Source organism: Schistocerca piceifrons, chromosome X (assembly GCF_021461385.2).
Source record: "Schistocerca piceifrons isolate TAMUIC-IGC-003096 chromosome X, iqSchPice1.1, whole genome shotgun sequence".
NCBI lineage: Eukaryota > Metazoa > Arthropoda > Insecta > Orthoptera > Acrididae > Schistocerca > Schistocerca piceifrons.
The window spans coordinates 350,968,299-350,982,291 of NC_060149.1; the positions used below are offsets into that span (position 1 = coordinate 350,968,299).

Sequence of the window (13,993 nt, forward strand, 5' to 3'; positions counted from 1 at the left end):
CATACTGGACTTTTCCAAAATTCTCCCAACAAATATGAATCTTCCATTTAACTTTCATATTACTCTTTATGTGAGTTCCTTTCATTTCACATCACTTTGTAGTATTATCCATAGATACTTGAGAATGTGAGTGGCTCCAGAAATTTACCACTTATCTTTTATTTGGATACTATGATGTCCTTTCTCTTGTTCATTGACATTGCCGTACAAAGATCAACTACTAATACACTCCTGTAGACATAAATAACATTAACAAACAATATAATAATATTACTGTTCTACCTTACCGGCATATAAAAGTTGCACATATTGAGAATATCTGCATTATTATTTGATCACATGAAATGCTGCTTCCATTTCTGTTGAACAATGTACTGGGCTGTACCAGTCCCATGTGTGGGAAAATTCTCCAAATGATCATGTGCTGAATGCCTTTAAGAATTCTACGAAGATGGAATCCTGTTTACCTGTGTTTTGTATTAGCGAGATATTGTTTGCAATAAAATTGAGTTATGTCTCACAAAAAAGGCTTTTCCTGAACCTCCTTAATCCTTTGAGAGAAACTACTTTTCATTTAATAATATATAACATTCAGATTAATAATCCTGCACAGACAGACAATTTGGGTAGTACATTGTATTTCTGTTCAATCATTCTTGCAGTATTGCTGTAAACAGGTTTAAATTGTGCTCTTTCTCAGTCATGTGAGAGAGTTAGCTGCACAAAAGATTGTTGGTAAATATAAGTTAGGAAATGGGCTAGTTCCATAACAAATCCAGTGTAAAACATAATAGGAGCTCAATCAGTATCTCACCTGACTGTTTTGAGAAGTTTCAAATATTTTTCTAGACCAGGATTGGTTATTTCAGAATTCAGAAACAACTGATCTGTGAGAGACACTATTAAAGGTTTTGATATATTCACTGACTCTGCATAAGACCAGGCCATTTTAAGATTTTTTGAATGATTTTTCACTAAGTTATGCCTAAGGAATTTGTTTTAGGCATCATACCTAACTTTTGTTATGGATGCATTAATTACCATTAAGTTTTCACTATCAGTTTCCCAGCGTTCATTTTTGGAACAAGACTTATCAATCTTTGTTTTTACATTTCCATATGGTAGCATTACACTAAGATGGGTCTTTGGCCTACTTTACTTTCTCACTTCATGCAGATTTACACACAGCACATTTTGTAATATGCTTTATCTCCAACCACTAATCTTCTATATTTGCCAGACTTTCGTTAAACATCCTATATTCATCTGCTAAGTAGGGTATTAGTGATTATTTATCAGTCTATCAGACATCTATATCCTCCTGTCTGACTTGATAATTGTTTTACCTTTGATGATCATTGTCACTATACCACAGCAGTCGTAACCACTCTCACTGTGACGACACTGTCAGATGAATTGGTTTGTTGGCAGGAGGCCTAAAATGTTTCTGTTGTAAGATCATTTCTCTTTATTATTATAATGTATGTGTAATTTTCCTAATTACACTATGCATAACATATTTTAGTCACTGTATGAACATACTGTAGATTGTATTATGAGAGTAATTGGACTTTAATGTGGATGCTTTGGCAGATAAATATTTCATCATTGTAAATTAGAGAAAACAGTAAAGGGCTTTAAATTAATATACTTACTAACAGCCTTGTATCATAAACTGCATTAACTCCTGAGGCACCTCCAGGAACTGGGATAGGATAACTAGTGTAAATCAATGGAGATGACTGCAAGGGACAAGGCGTCACATTTTGATTTGCTGCTGGATTTCCATAGACTTCTCCTGGCTGCATTCCCACAGGCTGTAGAAATTGTGGTGTGTTGGGGAAGAATAGAGGCTGGTCAGGCTGCACTGTCACATAAGGACATGGGCCGGAGTGACACACTGCCATGAACTGAGGTTGGGTTGATGTTGAAGTCTGAGATACAGACACAACATTTGATGGATGTGTGGGGAGCTGCTGTTCACTTGTAGTTGCTGTTGTTGCTGTAGTTGCTGTAGTTGCAGGACTATGATCTGCTGAAGATGTCTCAGGCAAGGATGGAGATGTAGCAGTTGTCCTAAGAACTGGTGAGGAATGCTTTGGTGGCTGCTCATTTTCTTCTGCACTGCTCTCAGCTGTAATAGAAAGAATGTTTTATTACTAATGTATGTTATCATTAATGAGAATGATTTTGATAATACAAAATCATGACACTTTTTTCTAATTGTAGTTTTATGTACACAAGGGGACAATGAAAATATTAATAAAAACAATTTAAGATAGCAGTCTAAATATGACCCTAGGCATTTACATGTTGCTTGATGGAAGCTCAAATGTGCTCAGTAGAATTGTAGTTATGTTAACTGTGAGAGCTATGCAAGCAGCCACACCTTTGTGGAATGATCTTCACTAATTCCGACATAATTAGGAAGCAATGGTATGTGATATTCTCTTTATGAAAGTAAAGATGCCTTGGAGGGTGCTGGGTGTGAACTAATTAATAAACATAATATGAGAGTAGGTTCTTGTATCATTCACTGTTGAGAGTTAAGCAAGTTCATTTCGCCTCCATGCAAACATCCTCACATGAGAAAATTTCACAACTTGCCGAAACAGTCCCCTGTTGGTAAGTAGTTTGCATTCATGTATTTTTCACATACTCATACCCTGTCATTGATGTGTGTCAAAAACATATAGGGGAGAGTGTTGTTTCCTGATTGGTGTTTCAATCTAGTGACTGATTTTACAAACACATAAAGGAACGTGAATATTGCTATAAGCAGTTTCCAGCAGTTTCTACAGTTTTTGTTGTTGTGATACATGAGGCTGTGTTTTGAGCAATGTTTGCATATATTATGAACTCTACACATTTAAGTGCTGTGTATAATATATTAGGACTATCTTGAGGATATTGTTAAATTCTTCAGTTACAAAGTTTTATGGCAAGTAAAACTCTGTATATTTTTAAAGATAGTTAAATCATATGTGGACAGTTAAATCATTCTTTGTTAGTTGTTCACTGTCTTGTAACTTGAAACCAAATGTCTTTTTACCAAGGAACATGTGATATTTGCAAATGAACAGCATTTCTTTAATGTCTTAACAATTTTTCCTTTCTCAAAAAGAGAAATTAGTGTTAGTTGCCAATAACTACTATATGGTATCTAAATGTTTTTAACTTTCTGTTGATAATACTTCTTAATTTGATTTCATTTAGTGATTATTGGTATGTAGTAGAGTAATAATGCAACACATAGACTATTAAACACAGTATTGACAAGATTTTCTTGGCTTTTAAATTTGAATGGAATATATGAACATTTGGAAAAACCCTTTCTGGAGTAATTTTTGTAATTTCAGAAAAAGACTGCAATGTACACAAAGTGAAAAACTATCATTTAAATATGGAATAAGAAAGTATATTAAACTTCTATTACAGGGCAGGCTGTAGGCAAAAGTCTGAAAAATGTTCCAAGGTAGAGCAGATGTGGGACAGCTGCTTCTGTGGTTCTTGATGGTATATCTGTTCACTGGTTGTTGTTGTTGTTGTTGTTGTTGTTGTTGTCCAATATTGAATGGCTGAGGGATGTGCCATGGTGTGACATGTTGGTCTGCTGAAATGTCCATGTTGTTTGATGTTTACTCTGTCTACCATTCAGTCTTTTCCATGGTAGCTAACTCTGGGATTGGAGGATTTTCATATATGGAGGTCTTAGTGGCACATTCTTGACTTGGTGGTATGACAAAACACCAGTGACCGCATGTCCATGGAAATGGAGTGTCCTATGTGTTAGGCACCCAGGATGTGGCCACAATGAAATGTGCTGTTGCATGTTTCTTACCAATTTTGCACTGTCAATCCAATAGCAAGCACAAGCCCTGATGACATCACAGTCTTGTGATGTAGTGAACTATTTCATTTATTGCAATGACAAAAGTGCTCTCTCTCCCACACAGCAGCTGACACTAATTCAAGTACTCATGAGTGTATTCTTAGCTGACAGTGCACTGCATGTCTTTTAATTGCAGTTGCTATTCATGAGTCAGTCCATATTTGTGCTGTACAAAACATATGCTGTGAAATTTATGCCTCCATAACAATATTTTATTGCAAATCAACAAATGAAAAAGGTACATACGTTTCTTATCTGGGTCCTTGTCTGTTTGATTATCAGCTTCTGGTTCTGGTGAAGTTCCTCGGCTAAGTTTCACACTGTGGTCTTCTCTTACAACTTTTGGAGGATGTTGAGGATCAAATCGATAGAGAGACCCATCAGGGTTTGTGTATGCCTCAAGGGTCTGCAAAGGTAATACAATCAATTTCAATATATCAGTTTAATCTGAAGTAGAACTGTATTCAGTAATGAAAGTATTTTAATCAAATACTGTACAATCATAATCACACACCTGATGATTTATTAGAATGCTTCCTGGTGGAATGGATGACAAGTCACTGACTGCCCACATCACAGGCTCTGCATTTGGATCTTCTAGGACATTTTGCAGTTGTGGCGCAGGTGGTTCTGTCTAAACAAAATTCTAAATAAGTACTTTAATATTACTTTTAGGAAAAGCTTACTACAGCTGTAGATTGAGATTCAAAATGGTGTGCACTAATTCATCACTTTTAAATCATACAATAAACTTCATACTATACAATGCAGATTCAAAATACACAGTTAAAGGGAAACAAAACATGATATTTGGTTCAATGACTTAGTGCCACTTATTGATAATATTAACAAATGCTATTAGAAGTTGACTCTCTTCTCTGAGTTCCTTTCTTTTTTTTATGCAAACAAATCTGAGATGTGAATTGAGCACTCATTTTAATAGCTGCTTTTATTTATATTTGTTATTTTCTTGTGGCAAAGCTTTCACATGTTTCAAAACCAGGTGACTTTGAAAATAAAGTACAATGACTAAGAAAGGATGTCTGCATGTGTTATAAATGGACTAGCTACAAAAAAATGATGAGATCTGGAGCTCAAATAATTATCAAATATCCATTGTCTCTTGTTATCTTACAAAAATTCCATTCTTAGTCTGAACCATGTCGGTCAGCACACAAAGAAAATTGTAAAAAATCTTTGAGTAATTTCTAGACTTTTGAAAGAAACATCCAGATCATGAATTTACATAACACAGCCAGTATCTCATGGCAACAATGTATAATTAAACATTTGAATCTGAGTAATTATGAAATATGAAAATCCATAATTAAAGTAACAGCACAGCTGTAAACAGCGAAAATAAAATCATTTCATTTAAGCAAATGAAATATCCTGCATGTATAATTTTAAGCAATTAATCTACTGTGTTTAATATTAGAAACATGTTTGTTTGTGGGAAAATGCTGTCACATTACAGTAGGATAAACTATTCTACTCAAAGGTGAAATAACAATGGTAAGTATCCAAATTATATAATAATTTGCTCACTAAATTTAATTTAATTTCTTTGAACTGTTTGTTGTACTCTGTTTAGAACTCATAAATCTTATAAACAGTGCCTAGTATTCCCAAAAGGAACATACTGATTAATGCAGAAAAATTTAATATAACAAAATCTTTAATTTTATTGCATGGAACAGATGCCTGGTCAAATATACAGTCTCAAGACACCTATTGGTTGACATTTATTTGGGGTGTGTCCACCCTTCATCTTTATGGTGGCTTGATCTCTGCTGGGAACACTATCAGTGAGGAGTCTGAATGTCAGTGGAGGTATGGCAGCCCAGTCTTCCTCAAAATTCAAAACAAGAGAGAGTAGTGATGTTGGACACAGGGGTCTGGAGTGAATTTGACATTCTAAATCATCCAAAAGGTGTTCCATTGGGTTCAGGTTGGGACTCTGGGCTGGCCAGTTCATTGCAGGAGTGTTATTGCCCATAAACCATTGCCTCATGGATCCTGCTTTATGACCAGATTCATTATCATGCCGATACAAGGAATCATCATAAGAGAACTTTTCCTGTACTATACACGGTCTATAATGGTGTTGAAAAATCTGTTAGACCATCCATTTTTTTTCACTGTCACTACACCTAATTACATTCACCAAACTCAAATTATTCCACCAAATTGTAATGGTGTACAGCATGATTCACCACTTCAAATAACTCATTTCCAGTCATCACCTGTCCATTGGTGTTGCTCTTTCCAACCACCCCAAGCACTGCTTAGGATTGACTATAGAAATATGTGGCTTATGAGATGCTGTTAAATGATCATACACCATTGTATTTAACTCCTTATGCACAGTCATTGTGTTAGCTGGACTGTTGGTAGCACTTTGGAAATCACATGTGATCCTGCTGCTGATTTCATGTGATATTTTACAGCCACCCTCCACAATGCTCAATGGTCACTGCCTGTCAGTTCATGAGGTCTGTCTGGTCTTGGTTTAGCTGTGGTTGTCACTTTGCATTTCCACTTCACAATTACATCACCAACAGTCAACATTGGCAGTTTTAGAATGGTTCAAATGTTCATGTCTGCCTCATTTTATACTCATATGTCCAACTCTTGTGACATTTTGTGGTCAATTACACTTATATAGGGGTGTGAAAATATTTTTAATCTGATAGTTTATAGGTTTCATGAGTGAACACCAGAATGTAGAGTGTAGAGAAATTCACATTCGGAAATGAATTCAATGAATTGCTACATTCATCAACTTGATGAATCTAATATGTGAGAGTGTTTTTACAAACTCACATGCCTGAAGGACACAAAGTAATTCAAATACTATCACTGCCCAACAACACTGACTTAGCACCAGAAAGTACTAGACCCTTGCAGGTCTAGGTACTCAGTACTTTGAAAGCAGTATTGGTAAAGAGCCAATCCTATTTACAAAAGTTACAAAATTCTGTCTAAAACCGACAGTGATCAAGAATTAGTACAAAAAACTTCTTTTATTAGAACACTTCCAACATCCTGTGCCACATTAAGTCAATAGTAGAGAGGTCTATCAGACAATAGCAGCTCCAGGATATAGTGAATAATGGCACCCATTAGGAAATGATGAAAGCGACTTATTCACTGAAGTATCATTTTTCATAACCCCTATCATGAAGGACAGCTTTCAGGGATGTAGAATGAGTCAATTTATATGAATGGAAAGGCTCAGAATGTTCATTCTGTTTGCATTGCTGAGGTAGTAATTTGACATGTTTACAAGGTTGTAAAAGCAAAAAGTTGTGGTAAAGAGTGCAATAAGATGCAGACAGTAGATCACCTAACAACAAAGAATGCTTGTCACTTGAGTTCTGACCTCTTACTCAGTTCCTCCTCCTGACTGCAACACAATGCTGGAAGAAGGAGCTTTGCTATTCAATTTTTGCTGAAACTTGTAATCTGTGCTATTTTTTTATATTAATGACTGTGGATGGATCTGAATGAAATTATTTAAATTGTTTTTTGGTCACAAGACAGACAGTAACTTCTTTGAGTTGTGCTGTAATGGTGAAAGGTACAATATCCTGTTAAATGCCTCAAGGAGGTAACACAGCTGATGATGTGAAATGCACATTAGGAAATTTTTCCTCCTTAATTATGTGACTCTTCATCCAATGAGGATGAACACAGCTACAAAGCATTCACACACACGTACATCAGATAGCAATAAATTCTCTGCATATATGATAATTACAAACAATTACAAATCAACTGCAGAACAGTGCATAAAAAGTACCATGATTTGAAGAATTTCTAAGAAGCTATGGGAGCACATAACAGTATTGAGAAACTGGTTAAACCAGAAACTGACAGGAGTGAGATTTTTTTGGGTCAGTACTAATAATTTACTCAAAGGACTACCTATGAGAGGTGAGGATTGGTGTGCTTGTAGCAGTAGACAAGAAAATTAAATACACAGGGGTACAAATTGAGTCTACATGCGAAACCGTTTTGGCAAAGTGACTATCAGTGGTAAAAAATGTACATGAATCCTTCTATTAGCCATCTTAAGACTTCTCCATAAATGTAAATGAAAAAGTTGAGTTCACTAGTATGTATGTCTGCCAGTCATTCAGCATTTTAAACAGGTATGTTTCAGCATATTCTAAGCTTGTGTATTCTATGTATATGAAATTAGTACTTTTCATTATTTCATAATTCATGATTTAACAGATGTAGATTGATCAACAGTTTTATGTGATTTTCATTTTTCTGAGAAATCTGAAGATTGTGATGAACACAGACAGGAAGAGTTGCAAATAAAACTGATGGTTTTTTAGTCGGTGACCTGTTTTGGCCTGTGCCCATTCTCAACCCAGCTAATGTCCATCCAAAATAGCAGTAAATAAAGTGTGTACATATATGTGTGGTCCCATACCCACTTTATTTAGTGCTAGTTTGGATGTAAATTCTACTTGGCAAACATTGATTGGTTTGAGAATGGGTGTAGCCTGAATCCAGTCACTGACTAAATAAACATTCATTTTAGTTGCTACTCTGGCTGTCTCTTTTTGCATCACAATCTAAAATGAGTTGCTGTCCCACTACACTCAGCATGCTGGAGTCATACAAGTTCTTAAAATGGTCACTATGAACTGAAATGAATAGTGTAATGATAATTTTTGTGATAAATGACTATAATTAAAGAAACGTGTTATAATAATTGGAAGAATTGGCAAAAGAGTGAGAAAACGGCAATTTTACAAGTAGCAGTTGAAATAAAAATTCCCACAGTATTATTCAGAATGAATTCTACAAAAATCATCACAATATTATGAAAAAGAATAGATTTCTACTTCACACATAGAGAAGATGTTGAGCTAAAGACGGGCACAACAAAAAGACTGCTATGCATTTGAGCCTCCAGCAAAAAGGTCTTCTTTGAACAGCCACAGACAGTAATCATATGTGTGTGAATTGTACTTGCATGAATGTGTGTGTGTTTTCTAATTAAAAAGAAGACCTTATGGCTGATAGCTCAAATGTACAGCAGTCTTTTTGTTATGTCTGTGTGCGATTCAGTGTCTCCTGTCTCCTTTTTATTTATATTGTCATAATTCTGTCCTGAATTTTCCATTATTTGATTTTTGGGAAACTTACTTAGAAAACCCAACCCATGAGAAATATATAACACATCTGTAGGTGATAAAGAGGCATTGGTTTCAGTTATCACAATGCAACTGCAGTGTGGATGATCATCCAACTACAAAAGGGACTGTAGAAGCAAATATAATAAATATTTATACTTGTGAGTGTAGCAGATATTTCCAGATAAGCAGATAGTTCTAGATAAATACATATGTTGAAGAATAACTGAAAATAGTAGGTATCCTCTTGGTATAAATATATTGTCAGGTAGTTCCTTAAATGTCTGTACGTATTAACTGAAGCCCAGTTGCTATTGGAGCAAATACATCAATACTTTAATCATTATGACAGAAAAGACTGGTGCAGAATCTTTTCCAAATATCTTCACATAATTTTGTCATGGATAGAACTCCCAGAGGTGCAAAACATTTGTGTGAATATACTTATTAATAAGATATGGACTGTGACAGACAATAGCAAAATGAGTGTCAAAATGTTTATTTCTACTTCCTAATGTTCCTTAAGAAAGGGAAAACAAGGAATGTTGCCATCATTCAATTAGTGTACCACTAGGATATAAAAGATACAGAATCCACTACAGACAATGTCGAAGGGCTGCTGAAATTGAAAATGACATATGTTCTAAAAGGGTTACTGTAATGTATAGCTGCAACAGATTTCACAGCAACCATAAATTGAGCATTAACATTCTGTCACAGTGGCAGCCACTGGGTGGTTTAAAATATACCTTCATTTTGTTTTTGTTCTTGCTCAGTTTTGGCTGTGAAGCCAATTTCAAATGCTCATATAGTGTAAGCTATCAAAATGGACATACTTGGGTTGTAAAAAAGGAGTATTAAGGTTTATCATCCCTCTGGTGTTGATGTCTTTAGAATTGTAGCACAAGTGTGGATTTGAAAAGGATCAAGCAGGAAACGAATCATGTCTTTTTAAAATGAGCCACCCCACCATTGGTCATAAGCAACTCAGTGAAGTAGTGGCAAACCTAAATCTGTATGGTTAGATTGGAATTTAAATCACCATCCTCCCACATGTGAGTTAGGTGAGAGGCAAAGCAATCATCAAAGCATATAAGGGTAAAAATGGGGGTGTTATCCAGACTTCATAATTGAAATAATTGAAGCCTTTACACCAAGTATATCAGAAACAGGAGTGAAGCAACATTTGACTTCAGAGAGCAGGAATATACTGGACTATGTAGAGTACATTTTTACCATTATGTGGTTTGATGATTACTTGGATTCTAATGTAAGTGTGTCAGTTTTGGTGGGCTAAATTTCACAAATATTTGCAAATGCCTCACAGACAAAACATTGAGCTAATGATGAAATGAAAAGATACTTTACTCTATGCAGTGGCCGCCGGTGTGACAGAACATTATCATTCCATTCATATAAATTTCTAAAAATAATTTCACATTAATAAAATCTGAAAAATGAAAACTTTTATCACAACACAATTAAAGATATTTTCAAAACACAAACATTCCTATGTAATAAAGCTGATTTCTGAAACACCATTCTTGGAAAATAAGCTGTACGCAATGTACTTCCAACTATTTTCAGTATACCTAATTAAAATATGTAAACATTCATTACTATTCTAATCATTTATTTTATTTTTATTTGTTTTATGTTTTAAACTGTTGTTTCACATTTTGCATCCATGAATGGCTTTTTGTTGTTTCTCACTTTACTGTTTACATACACATATTTTGCTAATTGAAAATAAAAAGTAACTCATTATTATGAAATAAAATATTTACAATATTGATAACCTGTAAGGAAATGCATAAAACCTGACTTTTTTACACCACACACATAAAATAACAAAATTTCATCACATAATATACACAACAAAGAAGACAATACAGAACAAAACTCAACAGAATTTCAAATTGTCACAGGTGATCCTCTAAATGTCTTGATTTGTATCAGGCATATTTCATTACATTTGTAAGCCTTGGTGAAGAGAATTGATTGTATGTTAGTGACTGCAGCTTGATTGTATTGTTTCTCGCATGGAGAATGACATCATAATCATTAAACAGGAGTAGATTTGAAAACTTTCTCACAAAGTTTTTCCAACTTTGAAAGCTGTATACATTACACAGCTGTACCTGTGCTGTCAAGCGCTTTGGGATCATTAAACTTTTCTTGTTCTCAGGTACGAAGCTCAAAACAGTTTTTTTCACATTGGCCACCCACCTTCTCATAGTTTTAAGTGAAGCTAGTGGTGAGCTTCGAGCAAGAATTAGAGAATCTGTTTTTGAAGCCCCAAATGTCCTTGTGACAGCTTTGAAATCTGGTAAAAAAATATCTGACCATGTCAAAAGCTATTTGAAAGATGTTTTCTTTCCCAGTGAGGGAGAAATATCTGTATAATTGTTAGGTTCTTGCAATGGTCAATGTGAAAGAACCATTTAGAGCATCATATCTAGGGACAAGAAACTTGTTCATCTGGTGATCTCAAAGGGATCAAAGACACAGGCACAGCCATGGGATATATACAGGTTCTGATGTTGGAAGAACTTTGTGAGAAGACTTTCAGATCTATTTCTGTTGAATGACTATAATGTCAATCTACACTTGAGAAACAATATAATCAAGTGGCAGCCATTAGTACATAACCATTTATCTTCACCAAGGTTTACCAATGTATTGGAAACAGCCTGATACATCTCAGGATATTCAGTAGATAACCCATGAAAACTTGAAATCCTGCTGAATTTTGTTTTACATTGTCTTCCATGTCATATACATTACGTGAAGAAATTTCATTCATTTTATGTGCATGGCGTAAAAAAAACTTATGTTATTTCTTTACAGATAGTCAATATTGTAATTGATGATGAAGTCTCCTCACGGTAACAGATGAGTCAAGGCATTGCTCTGCAGCAACATTTCAGCAAGTTTCCTACTTGTCATCTGCATCCAAAGGTGGCAAGTAGGAAACTTGTTGAAACATATATTATAATAATGAGTTACTTTCTATTTTCAATTAGCAAAATACATGTATATAAACAGTAAAGTAAGAAACAAAAAAGTCATATATGTAAAATGTAAAACAACATTTTAAAACAAAACAAATACAAGTAAAATAAATGATTAGAATAGTAATGGATGTTTGCATATTTTAATGAGGTATGCTGAAAACTCTCGAATAGCACACTGTGTACAGCTTATTTTCCAGAAATAGTATTTAAGAAACCAGCTTCACTACACAAGGATGTATGGGTCTTAAAAGCTTCTTTAATTTGTGTTGTAACAAAGGTTTTCACTTTTGAAAATTAGTTAACAATGGTGGGGAATTTTGCAAAATTTCAAATTATTATAAAAGTTGACTGAACAGTTTTCAAGAACATTTATTACATGCCAGTATCAATTTTTATAGAAAAACCTTTTTTATGTGTCATCACTTCAAAGATATTCCCCCTAAACCTAAAAGGCTAAATTACCTTTCATGGTGTGTTTTACTGCTTAAAAATGAAATTGAACAAAAACAAAAAAATGCATATTCCACTAATTTGCACCTTCTACATACCTGCCAAGTTTCATCAAGATCGTTTATTGACACTTGGGTATGTTACTTTGCTAGCAAACTTTATTTTATCAGTGACTGCATATACTTGGTTTTACACAAAGAATTTGATCAGTTTTAGGTGATTTGTAAAACTCTATTAGCAAACTGCAATTTGTCTATGAAAGAAAACTATACTGTACTTAAAAATCTCACATAGCAGAAATAAAGCTAATATTTTGAAGAAGCTTACTTAGGAAATTTCTCATAATGAATGTATTAACCTTTTTTATTTTCTTCCACATCACACATGTAAAATATTCTCAGTTAGAGACATACAAGCAACTGCTTTGCCCATTCCCAATATGTCAGTGGAAAATGGGGAAACCTTGATAATCACATAGTAGAATTACAATAAATAATATGAAGTCAGTGTTTTTTCCAATTAATGTGAAATCTGAAGTTTTAGAAAATATCACAGCCTTTTGCATTTTCACTTATAAAACTGTTATACATCTGAGAATTGCAGTTTACCGTTATTTGTAACTGATAGTTATGGTATGTTGAAATTGAATTTTGACTTTTTCCCCCTCAAGGCTGAGTCTCATTACAGTTCATTCCCCACATAGTAAACCCTGATGTGACATCAAACTGAAATACCATATTTCGAATGAATCATATTCCAACAATTTTAACTATGAACATCACATTTCCTGAAACTTTTACAAAACAAATCATACAGGAAATGACACAGTTTGTAGAGAACTTTAATTTGGTATACCGATTAAACTTCATACATTTGTTATCTGCAAGAAGAAAACAATCAAATTCAGCACTTTAGTTTGCAAAAACATCAATGGCGTCAGTTCAGTTTGCTTCTATCAACCAATCACAGAAATGGATACATAATGTCATGCAAACATCACAAACATTACATTCAACAGATGGAATAATTTAAATCAGGCTGCATGAGTATTCTGTGGTTCCCATAGAGGGAGAACTTCAGACGTGTGCTGGCCATTACTATAGATTCTCAAAAACATGGAGCTATGGTGAACTGCTTCTAAAGACTGTATTAGTAGCTGTTATTAAATGAACACAATTTATATTAACTGTCATGGTACTTTCCACTGTTTACTTACACAGAAGAAGGATGCAGATGAATATCTCACACAAGTGGCAAAAACAGGTAGTATTCTGAAAACTTCTGCTGATTTAACAACTGTACCATTGAATAATATAGTTCATCTATTAATACAATCTTTTAAATTTTATGGGTGTTCTGATAACTGTTTGAAAATAACAATTATTATGATTATTTACGCAAAACAATTACTTCCTGGAAATCTAAGAGAGAGTAGTAAATCTAGAATTCTAATACTCAAATAATCAGTGGGATTACTA

The 13,993-nt window shown here is 34.3% G+C and overlaps 1 protein-coding gene across 1 annotated transcript in view; it reads right to left on the reverse strand.

Annotated features, from left to right (window-relative positions):
• LOC124722882 (cAMP-regulated phosphoprotein 21) overlaps positions 1-13,993 on the reverse strand; it is a 768,630-nt gene that overhangs the window by 99,559 nt on the left and 655,078 nt on the right. The window contains exons 13-15 of the mRNA XM_047248019.1: positions 4,407-4,526; positions 4,139-4,298; positions 1,656-2,134 (exon numbers count right to left, since the gene is read on the reverse strand). Of these exons, the coding sequence (XP_047103975.1) occupies positions 1,656-2,134; positions 4,139-4,298; positions 4,407-4,526 (759 nt within the window). The remainder of the gene's footprint in view (positions 1-1,655; positions 2,135-4,138; positions 4,299-4,406; positions 4,527-13,993) is intronic.